Below are 25,966 nucleotides of genomic sequence, written 5' to 3' on the forward strand. Positions count from 1 at the left end.
CATCAAAATTAAACGAAATAAACATTTGAAATATATGAGTTTGTATGTAATGTATGAATATAATATACAAGTTTCACTTTTTAAATGGAATTACTGAAATCAATCTACTTTTTCATGATATTCTAATTTTATGACCAGCACCTGTACAGTGTATCTGACTCTGTGAATGTGCAGCGGCACGCTCTGTCAGCTTTCCTATGGCAGATAGGGGTTAAAACAACAACTTGTCCTCATGTGTCTGAGTGCAGGAGTGCACGCCGTTCGCTGTGATCGGCAGTAACACGGTGGTGGAGGCGAGAGGACAGAGGGTGAGAGGAAGACTGTACCCCTGGGGGATTGTTGAAGGTATTTTTTTATAAATGATTCATCCATTCAGCTCCCATTAATATGAACAGACATGATACACTGCATGTTGATGAAATGAACGTGTTTCTGTGCTCAGTGGAGAATCAGTCCCACTGCGACTTCGTGAAACTGAGGAACATGCTCATCCGGTCACACATGCACGACCTCAAAGACGTCACCTGTGATGTCCACTACGAAAACTACAGAGCACAGTGCATACAGGAGATGACCAGGTTTGTGTTTCGGGATGAGGGCATCTGATACAGCGTCGTCAGCGCTGTGGCTGCTGACGTTCATGGATCTGAAAGCGCCTGCCTCACCTCTCCTCTTCCTCTCCTTCTCAGTAAACTGGCTCAGGACAACCGGATGGAGAGTCCCATCCCCATCCTGCCGCTGTCCACTCCAGATGTGGACACTGAGAAGCTCATCAAAATGAAAGACGAGGAAGTACGAAGCAGCAGCCACTGTTCTGAGTTTTAGTTTATTTTTTTGAACGCTGACTCAGCATTCACACGATTGTTTTCCCATTTGTTTGTTTGTCCGAGCATTTTGTGCGATTTAACTACTTCTGCTATTTTAATCTTTCATATATCAAAACATTCAGCTGAAACAGACAATGTGCAATGTTTTGGGTTTTGTAACTTTTGTACTTTTAAAAAACATTCTTCTCTTTTATTCTGCTTCAGCAAACTTGCTTTATCTTTGTCTTTTTATGCGTTCTTTAGCTTTTAGCTTCCATTCTGCTCCTTTTTTGCATCTGTTTTGTTAACTGTAGCTAGTTTTGCTAATTTTAGCTTTAGCGCTTGTTTAGCTACTTTTAGCTACAGTTTTACTCATTATATCATCTATTTTGCTAAATTCAGCTACTCTTTTGCTAATTTTAGCAATTTTTTTTTGCTGCTTTCAGCTACTGCTCTGTTGCTTTTAGCTACTTTTTTTTTCCGCAGATTTTTGTCTTCTAGTCATTCTGCTGCTTTTAGCCTCTGTCCTGTGAAGTAAAAAGCTGTTTCTCTGGTTCATTTTGGATGACGTGTCTGAAGTCACAGCTCTGTTTGACCTTCCTCCTTTTCTCCGTCTGCAGCTGAGGAGGATGCAGGAGATGCTGAACAAGATGCAGCAGCAGATGCATGACAAGGACTAGTTTAATTTCCTGGAGCAGAGCTGATGCTGCAGCGCCACCTGCTGTTTCTCCCCGTCCAACAACAACAGCGAGACCTTCAGACCTGGGAATCGAAAGCGTTTCGGCGGCAGCTCTGATTCTGCATTTCTCTTCAGTTTGGTGCTTTGTTTTGTGTGTCTGCCTGGAGGTGATTTATTTCTCTGAAACTATCCGTTTTCCCCTTTTGAGCCCTTTGCTGTTGTATTAACGCAAAGAATACCAATTTAAATAACTTCTCAGTATATCTAATTTATAACGCAGTGCTAAACATTTTTGGATATAATGTAAGGGTGTGTTTTGTAAAGAAATGTAGGCTGATGATTAGAACTGACCGTTATTGTGTGTTTGATATATGAGTGTTTTCTTTGAACTTCGGGCCCATAACGTTTCCATTTAACCTCATAAAGATGCCACGGTAATTTTTATTTTATTAAAATTCAACTTTAGCTCTCCGTTTGTTCATAAACATTTTATATTTCTCACCCATTACCCGTCAGAACATCCTCTCTCTGAATATTTCAATGAGATAAACTGGAAACACTTTTTTTTTTTTCCAGTGACTTTCTCTGAGCCTCTGACATAAAGAGAGGGTTTGTTTTAGGATACAGGATGCATGTGGAAGCATGGTGTCATTCCTTATATCTGCTGAAAGCTGCGGGCCTATTTTTACTGCTTCTTAGCTGGATCCTTGTTCTTGTATTAAATGCAGTTTGCTTCGTTGCCACTACAGGACAGCAGTAACGAGGAGCAAATACCATGTCTGTGATTCTGTTTTGAATTTATCTCCTTTGAAGTGACTTATGCCATTGAAGTTGTTAAACCTACATGTATGTGAGGATTGCGACCTGTGTGTGTGTGTGTGTGTGTGTGTTGACTCCGCTAATGCTGACGACCTGTACATATTTTTGCCAGAAGGCTGTGAGCTCAGTCCCATTTGCAAACGTGTGACGAATAAACCCCTCCTCTTGTCAGTCTGCCGTCTTCTTTTTTCCTGGAATAGGAGTCACGTGAGCGCAGGACGACGTCCTCCTTCCCGTCAGTCGTGTCCCTGCAGCAGGACTCGAAGCTGGAGTGTCTGCAGGAACACGATGTGCTGATTCATATTTATCTCCTGCAGCCATTGTTTCCCCTGCACAGCTGATAGCATCTTCTTCTTCTTGCTGATCAGAGGAGAAGCAGAAGTTTCTTCAGGACAAATGAAATTCATGAATATTTCATATTATTTATTAAAACTGTCAGCATGAACAAAATATTGTGAGAGCACTCAATGGATCATGTTACTTTACTTTTATTAGTGTCAAAATTTACTTATTCAGAGTTCTCATTCTGCAGATTTTCCCTCTTCAGCAATGATAACCTTTCTGCAAGGGAGATTTAAAATGATTGTAACTGATATTACAGGGATATTACAAGTCTTAAACCCATCGTGTCATGTTATATCTGTAGATTATTTAGCTGTAAATACTCAGAACGTACAGTGTTTCAGATGTTCTGGAATATAAAACAATAAATAAATAGCAGATGGGAAAAAAAAGGAAACTGAACTAAAAATGTCAAAAACTTTAAGAGCAGCACTTTAAAAAACATTCTCCAATACTCAATCTCTGATGAAGTCCCTTTGGCGCTTGGGTTAGGGTTAGGGTCTCCTCAGGGTTTGACTGCACAGGGCCTTTAGGGCCGGGGGTAGGGTTAGGGTCTCCTCAGGGTTTGACTGCACAGGGCCTTTAAGGCTGGGGTTAGGGTTAGGGTCTCCTCAGGGTTTGAACCCCGAGGAGACCCTAACCCTTACCCCAGCCCTAAAGACCCTGTGAAGTCAAACCCTGAGGAGACCCTAACCCTAACCCCAGCCCTGAAGGCCCTGTGGAGTCAAACCCTGAGGAGACCCTAACCCTAACCCCAGTCCTAAAGGCCCTGTAGAGTCAAACCCTGCGGAAACCCTAACCCTAACCCCAGCCCTAAAGGCCCTGTGCAATGAAACCCTGAGGAGACCCTAACCCTAACCCCAGCCCTGAAGGCCCTGTGGAGTCAAACCCTGCGGAAACCCTAACCCTAACCCCAGCCCTAAAGGCCCTGTGCAATGAAACCCTGAGGAGACCCTAACCCTACCCCAGCCCTAAAGGCCCTGTGCAGTGAAATCCTGAGGTGAGACCCTAACCCTAAAGGGTCAGGTTACTCAGTAACTAAGTTGTCTGCTTTGCTGATGAACTCTTAGCTCTGATGCAGTGAGCGGTTAAAAGTTTAAACGTTACTCAATCGTTTATAATAAATATTATTTATTCATGAAAAAACTCTAGCTGCTGTGTTGTTGAACTGCACGATTTTTCTCATAGTTTTCACATTTACTGTGCTTATCTGACCTGACAAAATGATAAAACTCCAAATTATAAATTACTGAATTTTTAAAAAATTGTTTAACTTTATATTAAGTTTTGTTCATAAGAAAGAATTTTTTTTTAAAACAACTCTTAGCCCTAAAATAGGGAGTTGGTGAGATACTCCTGAAGTTGGTGTTGTGTTTTGTGTTGTGAGCGCAGATGTGTGTGTGAGAGAGAGACTGTGTGTGTGTGCTTTTATTTTGACAGCAGTCTTTATCAGTGAGAAACAGCTGGCGGTGAAACACTCTTCATCTGAAACCATCTGTAAGAACTACAATCATCTCCGAGCACAGAGCTGAAGGTAAACGACTCTCCTCAAACTTTTAGACTCTTTTAACATTGTTGAAGCTTAAAATGTGACTTGAAATAAAACTCTTTCCCTTTAAGTGTCAGTTTATTTATGATGACTTCCCTGTTGTTATTTTTTTGTGCGTTAGAGTTTGTTTACATTAAGGTTATGATTATAAACTTGTTATGACCCCACAGAATTGTTGTTGTTTAATTGAAAAACAGTAGTTTTTCTTAAGATACAAACCTAACAAAAAATAATCTATAAAACCTATTACATATCATGTTATGTTCTTATGTTTACAGAAAAAAAATCTGCTGATAAACTGATTGTTCCGAGTAATAATGTGAGGTTCTAGTTCCTAATAACTCTTTTTTTGTTGTTGTTGTTTTTTAGAAATTAGGACTTTACATGTTACATATTTACTGTATTTACTGTACTCACGACGGGATGATTTCAGGGGTTAAACACAGTAGAGAGATATATGGTGAATCATGAACCTTGCAGCTTTATTTAAATAGAACTATAACTCAAAGTGATGGATGTGGTACTCAATAAATAAAACGTTTATGCAAAAAGAATTTCAAAGGTTGTAATGGTTATTCTCACCTTGTTGTAAGCCTCCACACTTGTCCTCTCTTCCCTGTAGATCGGTAACCATGACGTGGCTTCTGCTTCTGAGTCTGCTCCTCTTCTACGGAGGTCAGAGGTCATCAGCGTGCCCTGAACCCTGTTCCTGTGCAGGCAGCCAGGTGAACTGCAGCAGCAGGTTGCTCACCTCTGCCTCCATGCCCACAAGTTTCCCTGCAGGAACCACCCACATCCTTCTCCACAACAACCTGCTGACCACCTTCCCCAAAGGGCTCCTGGATGGCCTGACCTCCCTTCTCCACATCTCCCTTCACGGTAACCCCTGGATCTGTGACTGCGGCATCTTCTACCTGCGAACCTGGCTGAGACATCAGTCCCTGCAAACCCCACCCCACCTGGGGGTCAACTGCAGCTCCCCTGCTAGTCTGAGAGGACGGTTGGTGGTGTATCTGACTGAAGAGGAGGTGCTGGAGTCCTGCCAGTACTGGTACTGTGACCTGGCCCTGGCCTCTGTGCTGTCTCTGTTCGTGTTTGTGGGCTTTCAGGCGGGTCTGCTGGTGGCTGTCATCGTTTTCTTGAAGAGGTTTGAGCGGCTCTCCAAGGAGGCCAAGCGGACCACGGAGGAGAGCTTCACAGCTGGGGACAATCACAGGGACAACAGTTATGGGCTTTTAAAGGACAGCAGCATCTGAGCTTTTTTTTCTGTAAAATAAAGTCTTTATTAATGAACATGGAAGCAGAAGTGAAGGCTTGCCGTAATTTCAACTTGGCAGACTCACCCAGCTGTCCAGCATCACTCATCGCAGATCCTCGCTCGCAGCTGCCAATTAGCATCCAGATTCAGGATATAAGGCTCCCCGTCCACGGCTCCTCCTGCTTGCCAGCAAGTTTCGTCCTGCCACCTTCCCCATCTCCGCCCTTGCTTTCTCAAGCTCCTCTGGACTCCCCTTTCTTGTCCTCCACGCCACCACCAGGTCCAGGTCCCGGGGAAGACTACCCTAATCTCTCACCCTACATCGATCATCCGAGCTCACAGTGGTTCTCTGCAAACTCATCTTCTGCTGGGGCCCGAGCGCCAAAGACCTCTAGCCAATAAAACACTCTAATTGTCTTAATCTCTCCGTGTGAATCTCTCCAGGTTGAAATATAGATTATGTGAATTATATTAAAACCAGACTAAAATCCAGTTCCAGATGGGACATTTTGGGCAGTAAAGCTGTTCAGAAGGGCTCAAAATAGAAAAATAAAACTATTTGAATTATTTTTGTAGTTGCTACATGCTATTAGATACTATAAACCTTTTTATATTTATCAGAGATATGCTGATGTGATTTTACCTTTGAATTATAACATCTATCTATCTGATTCAAACATGTGATTCAGATACATATATGTAATTATTAAGTGATAACAAGAAAGGTTTTCAATTTTATTTGAATTTTTTCTGCAATTAATTGAGGTAAAATGTCAAATATCATTGTTTTAAAAAGTTTGTTTTGTTGAAAAACAAATAAAAAATGTATGAGTTCATCAAATTGTTAGCCCGTATCTGTTTAGCATTATGAGCTTTTTTATTTACGGGAATGTAAACAGTAAAAAATATCAAGTAAAGAGAAATAGTGTTTATATATTGAAACTGTGAAAAGGTGAACTGTAATATGCCTTTTGATTTTTTCTTTCTAATTGTACAATTTGATTTTTTTTTACTTTTCCTGTTTGTAGTTTTAAACAGTTACATAAACAGTTTTTAAAGAAAACATGAACTATAATTTAAACACATCTACTTGCGATGCGCTGTAATTTTTCCTTCAAGTTTTAAAAGACTTTGTTTTCTACGCATTTTTAATAAACAAAATTTAAAGTAATTCCTAATGATTTTCTTACAAAAAATACTGGTGGGTTATTTTATTTTAAGGACAAATTTTTCTTTGAATAATCATAAAACACAAATGGTGTTTAGATATTTTGTTTTCGAGAAGCGGAACTTTTCTACGATCAGAATGTTTGCGAGTCGGAAGGTTTTAACCGATGGACAGTTGGTATATTTACACGTGAGGTTCTGCTGGACTCCATTTTAGTCAAATATCAGTTTAAATGATAAATGCTGTCGTTTAAAGTGTTTAAATAAAAAGTAGGAAAGTAGACGGTTGTCTCGCGGCTGTACAGCGATATGCAAAACAAGTGTTAGCTTTGTCAAGCTAGTTTGTAAGTTTTGATGTAGATTTTGTGGACACGGTTTGTTAAATGTTAATATCCAGAGCTTAGTTTAAAATGGGCAAATTAAGGAAGAAGCACAACTGGAAAGGAAGGCAGCAAAGTGAAACACAACAACCAGCAACACGACAGAAGACGGATGTTGTGGTGGAACTACAAGGTACGATCTGCTTGTAATGAAATATTTCTTTAAAACACTTTACTCGCTGTGGCTGTTTTTCTAGCGGTGTCTTTGTGGTTTTGTTGTCTTCAGATGGAGCCCAGTTGAAAGGCGTGGACGAGAGCAACGCTCTGGTACTTCCAGCCACCAAATCCAAGAAGACCAAGGACTTCTCGCAATCAGCTGTTTCCACCAATAAGAAGCCTCTGACGAAGAAGCAGAGAAAAGAGCTGCAGAAGGTCCTGGAGCGCAAGGAGAAGAAAGCTCAGGTGTGACAGTTCGAAGCTGCTTTTAAATCAAGAATATCTAAAACATCCTGGCTTGGTTGTAGCAGTTATAAGTATCTCACCAACAAGTCTTTTTTACAGAATGTATACACCATGTTACATGTTTGTTTATCTTCTCTCCAGAGAGCAGACATCCTGAGTAAACTGGCTGAGGTGCAGCTTCCAGAGTCTGAACTGAAACTTTTGTACACAACATCCAAACTGGGAACAGGAGACAAACTCTACCAGAGCAAACAGTAAGTTTGGTGTGTCGCCAGAATGGAATCGCACCAAGGTCCGAATGAAGTTTCAGTTAAATTATTTTACTCATTCAAAAGTTTTGCTTCTGGATTGTTTGAAAATAGTAGCCATGAGCCTTGCAGCACTAAACATTTAGTCTCTCCTCTAACTCCAAAAGAAGTATTTGCTTACTTGAATTTTAGGGTTTTGGACACTGGAATCAAGAAAAAAAACAAAAAACTGTACATTAACTATTTCAAATGTTGTCACCAGGCTGTTGTAGAAATACAGACAATCAGCTGTCTGAAAAGAAGTTTTAGTTTAGAGTAAATGTTCTGGGTGCTTTTGTTGGATCTAGGTTTTAATAAAAGACAGAAACAATGTGATTTGTGTGGAAAAGCTGGAATAAGTCTTTTTTCTTTTCAGGTCATTGGATGAAGTCAAAGATGGAGACTCTGGTCCTAAATTCAGCAGCGTCAGCGGTGCAAACAGAAAAAGGAAATGGAAAGAAGAGGAGGAAGATGATGAAGAGCAAAAGGCAGAAGAAAGCAGTGATGAGGACACATCATCTGAGGAAGAGGAGGAGGAGATGAATAACACCACAGAGGCAAGTGAATCTAAGGAGACCAAACCTCCCTGTGAAGAGGCGGAGACCACACAGGAAGTGATGTCAGAGCAGAAGGTCACGGATGAACAGGAGGAGAAGATTCCCCATCAGAAGAAAGTCATAAACAAAAGGCCTTCAGAGCCGGCGGTCTTCATTCCTGTTGACAGGTCCCCAGAAATACAGGTGAGGGACGGCGCAGTAAAAATGTCTGATTTGAAAAGCTGTTTTTGTGAGTGTGCTTTGAGAACATGCGACTCTGCTGCTGCAGGAGGCGCGTCTGAAGCTGCCCGTGTTGGCAGAGGAGCAGGTCATCATGGAGGCAGTGAGAGAAAATCCCTGTGTCGTCATCTGTGGAGAGACGGGGAGCGGAAAGACCACACAAGTGCCTCAGTTTCTGTATGAAGCTGGTTATGCCAGGTAGTTTATACACTTTAGTGTTTTGTCCTTAGTTTACCCTGAGAAAATGTGTTGCATCATAAAACTGTCGTCATTCTGCTCACTTCTGTTTCCTCCAGCGGCAGCGGGATTATTGGGATCACCGAGCCGAGGAGAGTTGCAGCTGTCAGCATGTCTCACAGGGTGGCCAAAGAGATGAACCTGCCGACACAGTAAATAATAACTCAAAATGTACAACATTGGGTCATCTGAAAGCCACAGACAGGAAGGAGGTCAGGATTTCTGCTGGTAACAACGCATGTTGGTGCCTCTGTTCAGGGTTGTGTCGTACCAGATTCGATATGAGGGCAACGTGACGAGCGACACGAAGATCAAGTTCATGACAGATGGTGTCCTGCTGAAGGAGATTCAGAAGGTATCGTCTTATTTTATATTGACTCATTTGATAAGCTGTCAAAAACATCTCGACAAGCTGTAGCCTGCTGGTAGTTCTAAAAGATGATGGAAAAACATCTGGATAATTGCAGCACATTTCGTCTCTAAAAGCCTCTTTATTAACACTCCATATCCTCGCTCTGTTGGTTACTGATTGAGCTCATCAGGAGAAATATCTTAACTAAAACAGCAGTTTTTGTTGAGACATCACTGATCACAGAAGGGAGAATCAGAATCAGAATCAGCTTTATTGTCATTCACACACAACATCAGAAATGCAGTGCAGAACGAAATTACAGTTAAGAACACTCTGTTCAGGAGAAGGACATACGTTACAGACATGGGTTAAACAGGAGTTCAGGTCATTCGCAAGACACTCGCGCTACCTTTTGCAGTTTGGAAGAGAAAGACACAATAGGAAGGATGAGCTAAAAAAAAAAGACTTTGACCCTATGTTTACTCAGAAACACAGGAGCATACGCTTAAAAAACCGCTCGCTCAGTGCAAGTTGGCAGGAGGGTGGGGGGCTTGGGTAAAAACACATGGTGCTGGGGTAGGATGCAGCGGAGCCGGTGATTGAAAATGATGCTTGAAAGGACTAATTGTGAGCTTTAAATGCCTCTTATATGTTTTATTTGTTTGTTTTGTGCTGCAGGATTTTCTGCTTCAGAGATACAGCGTGGTAATCATAGATGAGGCTCATGAAAGGAGCGTTTACACAGACATCCTCATCGGATTGTTGTCTCGGATCGTCCCGCTCAGGGACAAGGTAGGAGACAAAGCTGATTCACGACGTCTTTCTGCACTGTTACCCCGACATCTATCTTCATTTGTTTTCCTCTCATCTGTCTGCAGAAAGGCATGCCCATGAAGCTGCTGATCATGTCAGCCACTCTGCGAGTCGAGGACTTCACGGAAAACCTGAAGCTCTTTAGGACGCCCCCGCCCGTCATCAAAGTCGACGCTCGCCAGTTTCCCGTCACTATTCATTTCAACAAACGAACTCCACTGGAGGATTACACCGGAGAAGCCTTTCACAAAACCTGCAAAATCCACCGGATGCTGCCTCCAGGTATGTTTATTACAAACAGTTTATTTAGATTCTTTGTGTATAAAAGTTATTTTCTCTAACTATGATCTGAACATGGAGTATGTAAAGGGTAATCTTTGATAAATCTACCACACTGATGTCCTGTCTGTGTCCTTCAGGTGGGATCTTGGTGTTTCTCACCGGTCAGGCTGAGGTTCACAGCCTCTGCAGAAGACTCAGAAAAGCTTTCCCCTTTAGGAAAGGCAACACAACCACTGGTGGGCGGCCGGCCTCCTCACATGCACACACATCTCTCCTAGCAGGGAACACGTTTTTCCAACATTTACTTGTTTTTGTGTGCAGCTGAAGATGAGGGAGCAGACACCTCTGAGGCGATGAGGAAATTTAAGAAGGCAAAGCAGAAGAAGACCGTTGTAAGTCTGTCTTGCAGTAAGAAATAAAAAAGTGAAAGATTCTTTTAGCTGTAAATATAAACGGTTATTCCTCAGCGTCTATTAACTAATACATCCATAGTGATCAATTAAATATATCACTCACACATTCCAGTATTTTATCTGTAATTACAGCACATTTTGATAAATGTATGCAGTGTCAGGGTTTATTTCTTTCAAGAGCTGCACTCATGTTTAACAAAGATCTCGTGTTGACGGTGGGAGGGTTGGATCTCTGCATGAAGTTTCTCCAGAAAACTTTAGAGCTGAGAAACACCTGACCACTCAGGATCCAGTACATATGTTTTAATTGTCTAACAATCATAATTTAGCCTTCATTAGAGTCACCTAAATCCTTATATTCACTCTTTTTGTCCCACTGCTTCCAGTAAATCAACCTTGTAATATTATCCTGCTGACTGGACACAGTCAGTGTTTTTTATATCACCTCTCAGTGGTTCTAATGTTATGGATGATTGATGCATCTCTGCTGGTTTAGATATCTTTTAATTCAGATAAATTATTTATTTAAGATTTAAGACTGTTTAAGATTAATGAACTACAATTCCTCTGTCCCTCCCTGACAGTCATGCTGGACCTAAAGCAACAATTTCAGATTATTTCACTTTTATAATGTGGTTCTTTTCATAATAACTCTGATTTTAGTCTCTCCCTCGGATCGACTTGGATAACTACTCAGCCCTGCCGGTGGACGAAGGGGACGAGGACAGAGAGGCAGGGATTGGAGACGAGGAGGACGGAGGCTCAGACCTCGACCTCGGAGACGATTCTGCCGACTCGGGCAAGTTAATCCAAAGAGATCGTTTTTACAATTCAGACTGATGTAATTCAGATGATCTCCTGGGGGGCTGGTAGTTAAAACATATATCTGGGTTTCTGAAGTCTTTATCAACTGAAAAACCTACTCCTATTTCCTTATCTCCTACCATCTTAAACTTTAAATCTTGTATTTACTGTAACTGGGAAAGTGGGAAACTTTGTGCTTAACTGCACAATTTGATCAAATTCTTATATAGTTTGCTTAATTTTAGATAGAAATTAAACTAACTAAAGCATTCCTTGAAGGAATGCAGGTCAAAGAGTTTTAAATAAAGATAATCTTATGTTTTTGTCAAACCTGGCAACAAATTTAAATATTGAGAAGGTTTAATTAGAGCATATTATAAATATATTATGAAGATGTTAAAATAATGCGTCAGCTCATAACAGAGTTTGATTTGTTGTCTTTTTTTTAAACTGTTTTGTTTCTGTAGAGGAGAAATCTGACCCGTCCATCCCGCTCTACGTTCTCCCTCTTTACTCTCTGCTGGCTCCTGAGCAGCAGGCGAAGGTAAGATTAATATCTTGTGCCAGTGCAAAACTCATTAAAGACTTTTCCATGAAAAAAGAAGTGGGTAGTTTTACTCTAAGGAGTTCTAAAGACACAAATAAGGTGTTTAGTTTACGCATGAATTGCACTACCGGGAGCTAAAAAGAGCCGATTTCACTACATAATATTCCTAATTCTGGTTGTTCTGTTGCAGGTTTAGGTGTGTTTTCATGCTGAGTTTAGTCATATAATTCACCACGGTGCAACACATTCTGTTATGTTTTGTGGCTGCAGGTGTTCAGACCTCCTCCGACAGGTACCCGCCTCTGTGTTGTGGCCACAAATGTGGCAGAAACGTCCCTGACCATCCCCGGCATCAAATACGTGGTAGACTGCGGCCGTGTTAAGAAGCGTTTCTACGACAGAGTGACGGGAGTGTCGTCCTTCAAGGTCACATGGACCTCCCAGGCCTCAGCCAATCAGAGGGCAGGTAGAGCTGGCCGAACAGAGCCAGGACACTGCTACAGGTCAGAGCTCTTTGGGTCATGTTACGCCGCCGTGAAGCAGTGGCTTTTTTGACTTACGAGACGTTTCCTCAGCTTTTACCCTCCACCTGCAGGTTGTACTCCTCGGCTGTGTTCGGAGACTTCAGCCTGTTCTCTGAGGCGGAGATCACCCGCCGGCCTGTGGAGGATCTCATCTTACAGATGAAGGACCTCAACATAGAAAAGGTCAGCAAAAAAGAAACAAAAACCCACATGTATAGAAGGGAATAATCATTAAAAACACCTGATGATTTCTCTTTTTGTAGGTGGTTAATTTTCCGTTTCCCACTCCTCCGTCCGCTGAGGCTCTGATCGCCGCTGAGGAGCTGTTGATCTCGTTGGGTGCTCTCGAAGAGCCACCTCGAACTGGAAGGTACCTTTTTACCACCTGCCGCTGAGGGCTGTTTTATGAAACTCTCAGAAATTAATCACTTGGAAAACATCTACAGCTTTTGGAATCAACCCAGTTCAAAAATGGCTGCCACGACTAAGCCACCTTAGCAAACCAAAAATGCCTCTAACCTGATTTTGAGCTAAAAACTTGTGTGGTAGTAGCAGTCAACTTAGACAGTCAGTTTCAACGCACTCTCTGAGCACAAACTGATTGCACAACTTCTGTTTAAAACTTTACCAACAATATTGGAGTCAACTGTCTGTCTGTTAGCAAAATATCTCATGAACCACGGGACAGATTTCAATTAAACTCTCAGAAGCTAAAAACTGGATGGACCTAATTTAAGATGGCTGCCACAGCTAATTGACCTTAGCCTCCACAAAAGTGGCTATAACCCGAGCAGTGGCGATTTTTGTTCCATCAAGGAATGCCAGGCCTTTACTTTTTAAATATTTTCATCATATTTTGTTTTAGTGTTTTTATTTCTAAATTTTTACTGTTTTCTGAGTGTTTGGATAGCGTAGACAGTATTTAGTTTCAGCTCCTGTCGTCATTCTGACTGTGAAAACCTCAAACATGTAACAAAGGCAGAGTTCATAAGCAGTTGGAATTTAAAAAAATCACAGAGATTATTTCCAGTTTTTAGACATTGATCATAAAACAAGATTTTATTTTTATTAGTCAGTTAAGTCTCTAACTTTAACAGCCTTTTATGTAATATTTGTCTCTGAGATTTGCCCCGTCTTCAAGAAAACCTGTCCGATGACGTGTTCATTTGTTGTTCGATAAGGATGAACGAGTTGCAGCGAGCAAAGCTGAGCTGTCCCATCACTCCACTGGGCCGAGCGATGGCGTCCTTCCCCGTGGCTCCGCGTTACGGGAAGATGTTAGCCCTGGGGAAGCAGCAGGACTGCCTGCCGTACGTCATCGCTGTGGTCGCAGCCATGACCGTACGGGAGATTTTTGAGGACCTCGACAGGTGGGCGTATTTTCTGCAGTGGTTTGTGTTTGAATTACGAGTTAGAATTCTTAAAAATAAGATTTTTGGTTCAAACTTGCTCTGATTTCTCCTCAGACCTGCACACAGTGAAGATGAAAGCTCGAAGCTAACCCAGCGTCGAGTCCGGCTGACCCAGACGAGAAGGTTGTGGGCCGGACACGGACCCTCGCTCCTGCTGGGGGATCTTATGGTGATGCTGGGTAAAATTTCTGAAGCAACACACTGCAAACAAAACTTTTTAAATTACTTATCAACCTATGACACTTTTAAAACAATAACTTTGTTCCAAGGTTGAGCTTTTTTTTTATCTCTAACTTTTATTGATTTTCAATCATTTATTTATTTTCATTAACAGGGGTAAAATAATTGTATTTTTCTATCCTAAATTACTTGTTTTTGAGCGTTTTATGACGTGTGCTACTGACTTCTTGGTCAGGTCAATCTTGTAAAAGAGATCTTGGTCTCAATGGGTTTTTTATTTGGTTAAATAAAGGTGAATAAAATTAATTACAGTCTTTATTTTGCATAATATTACACATCAGACAAGCCAGTTGTTGTGTAAAGAACATCTAATCAGTGGCTCATTTGCAGTCCTCGTCCCTGTTTAGGCTTTTAATAAGTTTTCTTTACGATCTGTGATTGTTCAAATCATATTTCTGGAAACACGCGGCTGCAGGTGCTGTTGGTGCTTGTGAATATGCTGGCTGCACTCGCAAGTTTTGCGAGAACAACGGACTGAGGTATAAAGCCATGCTGGAGATCCGGAGGCTGCGAGGTCAACTTACCAATGCAGGTACACACACACACACACACACAGACTCTAACTGTCTCCGATCTGCTGCAGAAGCACAGAGATAAACATATAATTTTCCTTTTCCTCAGTGAACGCAGTGTGTCCAGAGGTTGGAGTTTTTGTGGATCCTAAGATGACTCCACCAACCGAACATCAGGTGGTTTGTTTGCGACAGATTGTTCTGGCCGGACTGGGAGACCACCTGGCGAGGCGTGTTCAAGCTGAAGATATGCTGGACCCCAAATGGAAGAATGGATACAAGGTAAGTTGCTCCACAGGTTGGGATAGTGATGAATATATTTACTTTCTGCTCCTCTTCACCTCCTCGCTTGTATCCGTTTCTGCACAGACTCCTCTTATGGACGACCCGGTGTTCATTCATCCCAGTTCTGCTCTGTTTAAAACGCTGCCAGAGTTTGTCGTCTACCAGGAGATAATGGAGACCTCCAAAATGTACATGAGAGGTAAATGAATCTGATGAAAAGGCCAGTAGGAGCACTTACAGACGACTTTGTTCTTATATGCAGGGATGCCTGGAAAGTATTTCCTGTAGAAAGAAACTACTTAACCCAGAACATGACCTGTCCTTAGAGTTTAAAAACAAAGCAACTGGACTTCTGTTCTGATAGTTGAAGACGTTTCCCTTTTCATCCGGGGAGCTGTTTCAGTTTAAAAAGCTCTGCTTGTGAATTCAGCTAGCATAAACGAAGCATCTTAGGCAGGTTAAAGCCTGGAACTTCAGCTTCAGCTAACCGGTTGTTCTGTTGTTGTAGGATTTACTTTATGTAGTAGAAAGATTTTTATTTCACAAAACCAAAGTGCCTCGATGTCTGGCAGCTGTGGGAGATAAATTATTTGAGCATCGGACAATCAGAACAAAAAAAAAGCAGATTTTATCTGGTTGGACAGGTTCACAGTCTGGATCTCCTGTTTCTGAGGTACCAGCATTTAGACTGATACTTTCCCGTTTGTCCTCCTGACGTCACACACACACACACACACACACATAATCAGACTCCGTCTTTGCAGATAAACATCATTTTACAAATACAACACTGAGTCCAAACAAGGTACAGCTGAATCTTTGAATGTCGTGACTCGTTTTATTTGCAATAATTCAGGCAGATACAATGTTTTCAAGTTATAATAGTTATATTCAAAAGAATAATGGTTTTAGCTTTATTAATACGTTGTGTCTGTTTTATTTTAGATCAAATATAAAGATGTTTGGGTGGAAGGTTTCTTTTCTCCACATAGTTGAGAGAAAAAGAGCTCGACTTCAAATATATTTTCTCCATCAGCCAATCATTTTCTGACTTTCTGATGTGACCCGTTTCCTCCTGTCAGGTGTTTCAGCAGTAGAAGCCGAGTGGATCCCACAGCTCCTGCCTCAGTACTGTCACTTCAGCCCTCCTCTGGAGACGCCGGCACCGAGGTTCTGCTCCTCCACCGGCACCGTCAGATGTCACAGACCAAGCACCTTCTGTATGTCATCTACAGTGGAGAACAGCAGCTGATGGAGGTTTGGGCCTACATTTGAGTAATTTCTGTGTGTCTCCTTCAGTCCGTGTGGGCTGGCAGCTCCCTGCGGTGGAGATGGAGTATCCAGAAGGTCTGGAGCGCTACAAGCTGTTTGCCAAGTTTCTGCTTGAGGGACAGGTACTGCAACAAAACAATTAAAACCTTGAATGTGTTTGTTCTAAAGTATCAGAAACTTCAATAAATTGTAAAACTGTTCACTATATAGTTTATTTGCTAGTTCAGTTTTATATATATATTCCATATAAATGTAAAACTCAGCAGAACTACATTACACTTCCTCAAATAATTCATGCACCTGACAGAAGCATTTATTTCATGTGAATGTTCGTTTTGTCTGATTAACAGGTTTGTCCCAAACTAAAAAAGCACACCGGCCACCTCCTCTCAAACCCCTCCATCTTGATGAAAACCTGGGCAAAGTAAGTTAATGGTTTCACACAGACTTATCTGCTCTTGTTTCCTCTTTTCTTTGGCAAAACACTGAGTTTGGGACAGAAGATGTTGTGACTCTGGACGTGAAATCAAACTGTTTCCTAGAAAGCTGTAAACGGTCCGTCCAGCGCCTGGTTCAAGTTGGTCTGAAATGAATATTTGAGGCATTTTTTTCCTCACAGTTTCATCTTTGTTGCTTTAGATTACAGCAGAGAACGGAGGCCTTGTTGGGACCACTGGTGTCAAAGAAGGTCGACTGCAGGGAGGCACTCCTCTCTGTCTGGAAGTCTGAAGAAAAATGTGAGGCTTTAATGTGGTTGGCTTGTTTTTATTTATTTGTTTTTTGTTTTGATCTTGCTGTCTAATTGTGTTGTATGTTGTGTTTCTTTCCTCCCACAGTTCTGTTGTCTGCGTACTGCCAGTGGTTCCCTGAGGCCTTGCACCAGGAAGTCGCTAAACTATGGCCTCCTTTTTAAAGGATGGCATCAGAACAGCAAAAAACACAAAATCTTCTGACCAGAGACAGTGATCATCACATCAGCAGAACCCACTTCACCCTAACAGGGACTTTCTCAAATCCTGCTGTTTTTAAATGTAACTACAACAACGAAACACATATTTTTTTATTTTATATGTTGTGTTTATGACCGGTGAAGTTGTTTTATTGCAGAAATATGTGAGTCTGTGCTCTATAATAACTTTATCAATGTGTTGCTGTTCCTAAATCTAACTTTGGTCTTCATAAGACTTCATAAAACATTTGATGTGACAAAGACTGGTGTGGAATTTATTTCTGCTTTTTCTTATCTGTGACTCACAAGGATTAAAAAGGTGGCTAAATTCACCATTTTATGAGGCTTGATATGTTTCAAAAGATGTTTGGCGTCAGAAAGGATGTGTTGACCTCTTTGTAGAATCACAGTTACATTTTTAGGGTCATTTAGGAGTGGATGCTTCCATTTAGAAAGTAGCTTGTTCATAATTCATCTTCCCCAGGCTAAATTTACGAAGAAAAAATAATATCATCTTTGTCCATTACATATCTTTTAATAGTGAGTTGCTTTAGATAATGGATAGCTGAAAGACAACAAGTGGACAAGATTTACCATACAAGAAAAAGAAGAAAGTGGGTCTAAAACCAGTTAAAACTTACTAAATAGTGACTAAATTGTCCACAACATAAGGTGTTAATGCATGCATGTTTCGTAGTTTTAATTTAAATAAACTAAGCAGCCATTTTGTTTTGTACTATTTTTTAACTGGACTGTAAAAAGTTTGCCTTCCCCCGTGAATTTGTTTAGGTTCTATAAAGGAAGCGGTTTATCAGCTTAGCAGGAACTTTAATTTTGTTCCATCCGAAGTAAACAAACGAACATCATTACAAGCGAATGCGTCACTTAAATCCGCTGCTGTGATTGGCTAGCGTCAACCGCGACGTCATTTCCTCCTGTCACGGTGCGCTTCCGGTAGAAGAAGGAAGACAACAGAAGACGACGAATAAACGGCAAATCCGCGACAGACATTTTATATCCAGTGTTTTTACGACCAAAGACCTGAACTACCAACATGGTAAGACTTGCTGAGCCACTGTTTGCTGCCGACAGCAGATTCGTTTAAAAATAAATTGTCGCAGTTAAGCTAGCTAAGCTAACGGCTAACAACAACAGAGCGTAAACCTGCTCTGTCATGATCGTGAAAGTTCTGCCTGGATGATTCCAATCCACGCGCAGCTCTTAAAAAACGATTTCTTTGTATGTCACGAATAGATTGTGTTTTATGCCCCCACCACAGTTTTCCTTCCACCATGTGTTCGACCACCCTATGGCCCGGGGCTTTCAGAGCCGCTTTTCCACTCAGTACCGCTGCTATTCGGTCTCCATGCTGGCTGGACCCAACGACCGCTCCGACGTAGAGAAAGGAGGCAAAAGTGAGTCCTGTAAAATAAACAGCAACATGTAACTTCAGTCAGTCAGACACTTCAGTGTTCGGGTTTGTTTTAAACCTGTATGATGGCTTGTCTAAATTAGAAAATTCTACACCAAATCTGTCTATTTGCAAAACAGTACATGTTATTTAGGCAATAGTTTTGTAGGTTTCAATGTGGACATTATAGGATTGATTATTTTATAGTCATAAAGGTTTTATTTTATATTTAAGATATTATATTTCTTTTTTCAGTCATAATGCCACCTTCAGCTCTTGATCAGCTCAGTAAGTCCAAATAAAGTATCTTTTTATTCTTCTTGTTCTGTTTCACCCCCTCACCCCCTGTGATTCTTATTATTTCTCTCATTTTCTTTCTGAACAGGCAGACTTAACATCACCTATCCTATGCTGTTCAAGCTGACCAACAAGAACTCCGACAGAATGACGCACTGTGGTGTTCTGGAGTTTGTAGCAGATGAAGGAATCTGTTACCTTCCACACTGGGTCAGAAACAAGAAATGTTAATACAAGACTGAGTTCTTTACTCTCACTAGTGGTGGAGAACTGACAAATTATTCTGATGTGTAAAAGAATATTACTAATGTATGCAAACAGATAAATGTGCAAGTACCCTCAGAATAAACATGATATTTAACTCGATAGTAGATTACATACATATGACACCCCCCACCCCCGTTTTGTTGCAGATGATGCAGAATCTTCTCCTGGAAGAAGGCGGTCTGGTCCAAGTTGAAAGTGTGAACCTGATGGTGGCAACCTATTCAAAGTTCCAGCCTCAAAGTCCTGACTTCCTGGACATTACGAATCCCAAAGCAGTGTAAGAAAAATCCTCTTAAAAAGTTTGTTAGCCCCGATTTTAACATTACGTTTATCTGATGTTCTCATCTAAGGTGTTCTTTTATTTCAGCCTGGAGAATGCGCTGAGAAACTTTGCGTGCTTGACAACTGGCGATGTCATAGCTATAAACTATAATGAAAAGGTAAATAAATTCCTTTATCTTTTTAGATTTTGTTTTTATTCTGTAACTTTGCTCATGGGATTTGTGTTTGTATAAAAGATCTATGAGCTGCGAGTTATGGAGACCAAGCCAGATAAAGCCGTATCCATCATCGAGTGTGATATGAATGTAAGACCCCTATCAATGTCTCAGATAAAAGTAAACTGTTTCGTGGCAATCACTACTTTGGTTGAACGTTGCGACTGTGTTCCGCAGGTGGATTTTGATGCTCCTTTGGGTTACAAGGAGCCTGAGCGACGATCTCAGAACCAGGAAGAACCAACAGTAAGATCCCAGCTGTGAAAGAACAAACACATTTTATGCTCTGAAGAACAACATGATAAAACTCATTTCTTGGCAGGAGGAAGAGGGAGACACCAGCAGTTATGCTGACATGGACACAGGATTCAGAGTAAGAGCTTGTTGCTACATATTTGAGACTAAAAAAAATGTTCATCACACCACTGATTACTGTGGGTACAGGAGTCGATATGACTTCAAGATGGTTTTTGTTTTTAATGTTCAGGCTTTTACCGGCTCTGGGAATCGCCTGGATGGCAAAACAAAAGGGATTGAGCCAAGTCCCGCTCCTCTTGCCCCAAATGACATCAAAAGGTGAAAAGATGTTTAGCATTTACTTGTACAGATGTTAACGTTCCAATTTTTTAACACCTGAGAGCTCTGCAGCTGTATAAAGCCTGTGGTTAGGATGTATTTTTGTAGAGCTGAATTTGATATTATAAAAGCTGTGTAAATATTTTACCAGTGGCTCGTCTCATGTACTTCTTCTCACAGAGGCATTCCAAACTACGACTTCAAAGTTGGCCGGATCACCTTCATCAGAAACTCCAGACCTCAGCCCAGAAAGATTGTAGAAGAAGTAAGTTGTGTAAATCAGTTTGATCAGATTTTTGCTTTACTTGTACGTTTTTAAGTCCCTTCAGTAAACAATTGCTTACTTCGGGTCTAATCTGTACATCAGCACTTAAAAGTTATTGTTTTTGTTATTTAATTAGTAACTAATTCTTTAATTTTGTTGCCTTTATCAGGACTTTTGCTACCATATTCCACCTAGAGACACTAAATGTTTTTCTTTTCTCTCAGGATGACTCCATGAACAGATTTATTGCCTTTTCTGGACAAGGACAGTCGCTACGCAAGAAGGGCAGAAAGCCTTGAAGAGTTAAAAACAGGGTTTGGCTTATCTGACACATTCAACAGCAGAGTAAAAATGGCCTTCAGAAGCACTGGGATGTTGTCTTTGTGTCTGTTTGAAGTGGGTACTTTGCTGACAACCTTTGATGAGGGTTTTAAAAATTAACATTGACAGTAATATTTTGGTCTGAAGAAGCTACATTGGTTTAAATACTGTCAGTTATAATTTGTATTCAGGGTCCAGGCAAGACAAACATGCTGTATCACCAACACACAGAGCAGCTTGAGGACTATTGTTGTAATATATACAATTACCTTTGACTTTGAGCATCTTGTATTTCCCAGAATTGTTGGATTTATCACAAATTACCCAAAATAAAATCTCTCCAGAAACTCGTTATTGTAATATAATAGGAGCAATAATACTTTTGTTTTAGTTATGTTAAGAAACACTTTTATGTTTGGATGTTTTTCAGCTTGACAACATTTTTTCTTGGTTTATTTATAGACGAATAAAGGATTGTGTTTTAAAATGGTCTTTAATTGTTTTTATATAGTTATGCCATTTCAACAAAAAATATGGGAATATAGTGACGTCACCTGGGTTATTCATATTTATTTATTTTCAAAAAATATGAAATTTGTCCTTTGGTTTTCAACTATAAAAAGAGCAAACAACCAAAATAATAATAAAAAATGTTTATAAGCTATTAGATAATAGAAGCAACACGTGTGTCACAGACAAGAACAAAATGCTTATTTTTTGTTCAAAACTTGTTAAACTAGGACTTCAGAAATGCTAAAAATTTTTTTGTTTTTTAATGGGTTTGGATCTACGCTGATGCTTTTATTTTGAAATCAAATATAACCGGAAGCGGTCGTCTGTTTCGAAGCTATCGCAGCTAACGATGGATCGGGAGGAAAAACCAGCGTGGAGGGTAATTTATTTATGCAGAAATACGTTTATGATAACGTTATCTCTAATAGAGTATGCCTGTTTTTGTTACTTTGTTCAAAACTGTGATAATATAAATTTGAAGAACTCTAAATGTTGGTGAAACTGTTGGTGAAGTGGTTAGCATTCGCTGCTAAAATGATGAACTTTCACCTTGAATATAAAAAGTAAACATGATGTCGTCGAAATGTGACAGCCACTTATTTATTATTATCCTTGAGATTTGATTTTGCTTGTCATATCTCTGAATATCCCGTAAAAATAAACGATTGTCACTGTGTGAAGGTTCAGCCGTTGGAACGGACGGAAGGAGGCGCTGTTCACCAAATATTATGGTTTTATTTTTGAAATATCTTGTATTAATCAAATTTATTAAATACCTACAAGTTTTATAAGCTATAAGATGAATTTAAAGTAAGATTCTGGACAATATGTTTATATTTCATGCAGCATAATTCATTTTTAAAGTGAATATTTTATTAGTAATAGTATATTTCTTCTCTTTTTAATTTTTTTCAAGCGTATTTGTCTTAACTTGGCTTGCTTTGTTCTTAAACTACTTTCAAGTCAGTCAAGACAGAGAGCATATTTTTCCTCAGGTTGATCTTTAACTTTCCACATTACAATCAGACTAGTTTGTTAACGTGTAACCAGGAACGTTAGTTATTTTACATAAAAAGAAAAGAAGGGTGTCAAAACTGTCTTCCAGTATGATAACTTGTTGTTTTTCTTGTCCTCGCAGCCGCCGCGAGCATGTGAAGACTACCTGAGTGAGTTCAGACTCTGCAGAAGTGTCAGTAACCATTTTCACCACTATTACGTCTACGGTTCCTCGCCGTCCTGTCAGCAGTGGAAGGAGGATTTTAACAACTGCAGCGAGTGGGAAAAACACAAACACCCAGAGGCCAAGGTGCAGCGAGAAGTCACATTCTTAAAATACATAAACATATGAGCTCAATGTCTTCTACACGGGTCAAACTCTGTTCCTCTGGGGCCGCTCTCCAGCATGTTTTAGATGGTTTAAACGAATGAGTTGTGGTCGTGCTTCTGGAGAACTTGATGATTTGGTGAGGAGGTGATTAAACCATTTGAATCAGGTGTGTTGGAGCAGGAAAACAACTAAAACATCCAGGACAGTGGCCCTTGAGACATGGAGTTTGTCCTGTTCTAGACTGTCTCAATGTTGTGAACAATGATTTATTGTTATTTTTTGCAGGAAGCATTGCAGAAAAGTGAGAGGAATCGAGTGGCGGCGCAAGAAAACTTTACTCCAGTGTGGAAACTGAGGCAGGAGCCTCCGAGAGACTGGCACATGCCCTTGAACCACGAAAGCCCGCAGAACTCCTCAACTGCTTCATGAGCTTTCACGATTTGTTAAAACAGAGTGTCTGCACTAAGAAACGAATCCGTTAGGTTTTATTTTAATACCCCTGAAGCAAGTAGTGAGAGGTTTGAGTTGCTTTGTGGGTAAAAACTGATGCTGCACTTGAATGAACACTTTGTATAAGCTGTAGATTAGCTGTGAAGCAGTTTGCTATATTTCAGCTGTTTGCCACGTTAATTCTCTTTAATACGCTCATCGATGCTGCATTAACGTTGCTGTGATGAAGTGTTAGTAACACATTTAATATGACTGAAATCAGTTGTGTCATTCAACACTGTAAAACCATTACAGCTCATAAATACAATATGTACAGGCATTTTGAACCTGGTTAATAAAAAATGACTTTTTATTTGTTTTTTTAAACAGCAGAATGAAAAGAAATGAAGTTTACTCCCATACTCGCTCCTGAAGGTTTATAAAAAGCCTAATTTTGGTTGAATTTAAACAAGAACAAACATTAAAACATAACAGAGGTTGCCCCCACAGCTGTTCCCCGGCTCTCACTGGGTGTACACTTTAGTGACGTCACTGTATTTTCCATCAGGAGCGTAATAATTTGGGATTGGAGGTGTGTAGACAGGACCTTCACGCGTGAAAGGAAAAAGAAGCGGATCTGGCTTCAGTGCTTCCTGGTATAGCTCCTCTGACTCCAACTTCAGCTCCTCCAACGCTTGTCTTTGTGCCTCCAAAGCAAGTTTAATAGCCTCCATTTCAGCCATGTACTGCTTCTGTAAGAGCAAAGATAGTTGTAAATGCAGCTGCAGTTGTAAATGATGGATAGAAGAAGTCAAAAGTAACATTTTATGACTTCTTTAAAGATGAAAGAGTGAGAAACTGAATAATAACCCGTTTGTATAGACTCCATTCTTTTAGCAGGAGGGCTCTACTTTCACTTTCTTCAAACGATATCCTTGTTGCACCTCGTTCTCTGTGTACAAAATAAAACATTTAATTGATAAAACTTGAAACCATGACGAGAAATAAATGAAAATTCCATGTCTGGAAGGGGATTTTGCTCATGAATCATATTCATGAAAAACAGTGAAATGAGTTCTACCTGGTTTCATCCAAAAATTTGGTGGGCGTAATAAAGTCCTCAATAGGAATAAACTCCGGTGGAACCTTCTCCAGCTTCCTTAGCTTTTTCTTCAGCCGATCTTTCACCGCCTGCTCCCTCTTTGGATCCACTTTCTTCTTCTTTCTAGGCTCCGCTCTTGTGCAACACAAAACACAGCTCTATATGAGCACAATTCAGTCACAAGGTATGGGAAATAATATATCCTCAGTCACTTTTTACGTGCACCCATATCGTCTTATAATTCAGTTATATTTACAAGTTTTATAATGCATTTCTTGAGACACTGTTACTTAAGAATAACTTGTTCTGTGATTTGAACTGAGGCTTAAGTTAGTTGTGGTCCTGCACTGGATTGTGTTACAATACATTTTTAAGTTTTCTCATCCCTGTTTTCACAGAACTGGACCAGAATATTGAAACATTCCAAACAAACCAATGAGCCTTTTAAAGAACACCACTGTGACCCTTTATGCTACAACATGGTGGTCAGTGCTGCGACCTAATAACCCTGAGGCTGCAGGTTCGAGCCCACGTTGTGACAGGAAGGGCATCTGACGTAAAAAAAAATTGCCAAATTGTTTGTGCGAGTTTGCTCGCTGTGGCAACCCCTGAAGAAAGGAGCAGCTGAAAGAACAACATGTAGACTTTATATCAGAACAGTTGGGTCAGAGAAGAATGTCTCAGGTATAAAGTGATTTTTTTTCAGTCATAACAAAACTAGAGGCAATGTAAAAATTGTAGTGTTGTAATTTAAAGATGAATAAAGGACATTAGATTTATAAAACTTTACATAAATGAGCTTTGTATATTTTTAAGAATAAACTGTTTATAAAACAACATTTTACACAACTTTGGGTTTTGCAAATACACCTCGGCTGCACAGATGACATTTTACTCATGACGTATGAATGTATTAAATATAAAAATCAGTTTATTTTACTTCTAAATACTGAGGTGGGTGTGGGAGGTTTCGATAAAAAACAGTATGTAGTTCTAATACACATTTAATTAGGTTTGGTACTCTGAGTGCTGACTCAGCTGCAGTCTTGGTTCCAGCCACTGATTTTGTGAATTATCCCAAAATGTAGAGTTTTAAAAGGCTGTCTTTTCTATGTTTAACCCAAATATATGATCATAGTATAAAAGTTACTACAAAGCTATTTCAATTAATTTGTTTTAACATAAACTTCTTTTGAAAATTTTGTTTAAAAACCTAATTTAATACAACTTCAATAGGGCAAACTACTAGATAAAAGTATCAAGAATGACTATAAAAATGACTTCGTACCTCAATGGGACAGATGTTTTCAGGCTGACCACAGGTGAAAACCAGAGACTCTGTACAGCATGATTATGTTGTTCTAACAGCAAGCTGCAAAAACAAAGCACAAAACAAAACCAGTATAAATCAGAGTATACCACATGCCCTAGATTGGAGAAGAACTGACCCGAGCAGCATGATACCTCTACTGTATAACCTTCCAAGCACAATTATTTCGCACTTTTCGGACAAACACTCACCGTGACGGAGCAGCCTGTAGGGATAAAACCCCGCAGAGACAGCGCGACAATACAAAAGACATGTCTCCACAAGATGTGGGTTCACTTTAGACCGAAAATCCGTGTAACAAAATAAAATAAACAAAAATGTTCACATGCCGTTTAGTTCGTCCTCTTTTTACAGGGACAGAACCAATGACTAATATAAGTCATTGGACAGAACGGAGAAGATCCGTCGCATAGAGATGACGTAGAAAACAAGCACGTTCACGATTCAACGGACGCCCTTTCGATAATTTTCTTAAAACGCAGAAACATAATAATAAAAACTATAATATATAACACATTTATAAC

The 25,966-nt window shown here is 40.2% G+C and overlaps 6 protein-coding genes and 1 long non-coding RNA gene across 8 annotated transcripts in view; 5 read left to right on the forward strand and 2 right to left on the reverse strand.

Annotated features, from left to right (window-relative positions):
- sept5a (septin 5a) overlaps positions 1 to 2,475 on the forward strand; it is a 22,841-nt gene extending 20,366 nt beyond the window's left edge. For both annotated transcript variants that reach the window (XM_017412295.3, XM_017412294.3), the window contains 4 exons: positions 249 to 345; positions 443 to 578; positions 690 to 792; positions 1,427 to 2,475. In XM_017412295.3, the coding sequence (XP_017267784.1) occupies positions 249 to 345; positions 443 to 578; positions 690 to 792; positions 1,427 to 1,486 (396 nt within the window). In that variant the 3' untranslated portion in view covers positions 1,487 to 2,475. The remainder of the gene's footprint in view (positions 1 to 248; positions 346 to 442; positions 579 to 689; positions 793 to 1,426) is intronic.
- Positions 2,021 to 4,887, reverse strand: LOC119617386. Its single transcript, XR_005233609.1, has 2 exons — positions 4,778 to 4,887; positions 2,021 to 2,664 (listed from the first exon to the last, which is right to left on the reverse strand). It is a non-coding gene; the product is annotated as an uncharacterized LOC119617386 (long non-coding RNA).
- On the forward strand, positions 4,086 to 5,574 carry gp1bb (glycoprotein Ib platelet subunit beta). The gene is made up of 2 exons (XM_017412298.3): positions 4,086 to 4,180; positions 4,818 to 5,574. Exon 2 carries the CDS (start codon positions 4,828 to 4,830, stop codon positions 5,449 to 5,451), a length of 624 nt encoding a protein of 207 aa, XP_017267787.1. The 5' UTR covers positions 4,086 to 4,180; positions 4,818 to 4,827; the 3' UTR covers positions 5,452 to 5,574.
- A 1,198-nt stretch (positions 5,575 to 6,772) lies between these two features.
- Positions 6,773 to 17,368, forward strand: dhx37 (DEAH (Asp-Glu-Ala-His) box polypeptide 37). Its single transcript, XM_017412291.3, has 26 exons — positions 6,773 to 7,133; positions 7,227 to 7,402; positions 7,544 to 7,656; positions 8,066 to 8,429; positions 8,515 to 8,663; positions 8,762 to 8,854; positions 8,961 to 9,057; positions 9,733 to 9,846; positions 9,933 to 10,149; positions 10,287 to 10,385; positions 10,471 to 10,541; positions 11,226 to 11,361; positions 11,834 to 11,910; positions 12,184 to 12,416; positions 12,509 to 12,620; positions 12,701 to 12,807; positions 13,619 to 13,807; positions 13,904 to 14,028; positions 14,505 to 14,621; positions 14,711 to 14,883; positions 14,971 to 15,085; positions 15,969 to 16,106; positions 16,186 to 16,280; positions 16,509 to 16,582; positions 16,798 to 16,895; positions 16,995 to 17,368. The coding sequence occupies exons 1-26, from the start codon at positions 7,031 to 7,033 to the stop codon at positions 17,069 to 17,071; spliced, it is 3,462 nt and encodes a 1,153-aa protein (XP_017267780.1). The 5' UTR covers positions 6,773 to 7,030; the 3' UTR covers positions 17,072 to 17,368.
- Positions 17,369 to 18,025: 657 nt separating this feature from the next.
- Positions 18,026 to 21,131, forward strand: ufd1l (ubiquitin recognition factor in ER associated degradation 1). The gene is made up of 12 exons (XM_017412296.3): positions 18,026 to 18,164; positions 18,387 to 18,522; positions 18,774 to 18,806; positions 18,904 to 19,025; positions 19,229 to 19,359; positions 19,450 to 19,522; positions 19,601 to 19,669; positions 19,757 to 19,825; positions 19,902 to 19,952; positions 20,067 to 20,155; positions 20,336 to 20,420; positions 20,645 to 21,131. Exons 1-12 carry the CDS (start codon positions 18,162 to 18,164, stop codon positions 20,717 to 20,719), a joined length of 936 nt encoding a protein of 311 aa, XP_017267785.1. The 5' UTR covers positions 18,026 to 18,161; the 3' UTR covers positions 20,720 to 21,131.
- Positions 21,132 to 21,533: 402 nt separating this feature from the next.
- On the forward strand, positions 21,534 to 23,402 carry lg1h22orf39 (linkage group 1 C22orf39 homolog). The gene is made up of 3 exons (XM_017412300.3): positions 21,534 to 21,633; positions 22,393 to 22,560; positions 22,867 to 23,402. The coding sequence occupies exons 1-3, from the start codon at positions 21,604 to 21,606 to the stop codon at positions 23,008 to 23,010; spliced, it is 342 nt and encodes a 113-aa protein (XP_017267789.1). The 5' UTR covers positions 21,534 to 21,603; the 3' UTR covers positions 23,011 to 23,402.
- On the reverse strand, positions 23,359 to 25,859 carry mrpl40 (mitochondrial ribosomal protein L40). Its single transcript, XM_017412299.2, has 5 exons — positions 25,634 to 25,859; positions 25,401 to 25,484; positions 24,092 to 24,247; positions 23,881 to 23,962; positions 23,359 to 23,762 (listed from the first exon to the last, which is right to left on the reverse strand). The coding sequence occupies exons 1-5, from the start codon at positions 25,693 to 25,695 to the stop codon at positions 23,535 to 23,537; spliced, it is 612 nt and encodes a 203-aa protein (XP_017267788.1). The 5' UTR covers positions 25,696 to 25,859; the 3' UTR covers positions 23,359 to 23,534.
- Positions 25,860 to 25,966: the final 107 nt, after the last annotated feature.

This window comes from Kryptolebias marmoratus, linkage group LG1, assembly GCF_001649575.2.
Source record: "Kryptolebias marmoratus isolate JLee-2015 linkage group LG1, ASM164957v2, whole genome shotgun sequence".
NCBI lineage: Eukaryota > Metazoa > Chordata > Actinopteri > Cyprinodontiformes > Rivulidae > Kryptolebias > Kryptolebias marmoratus.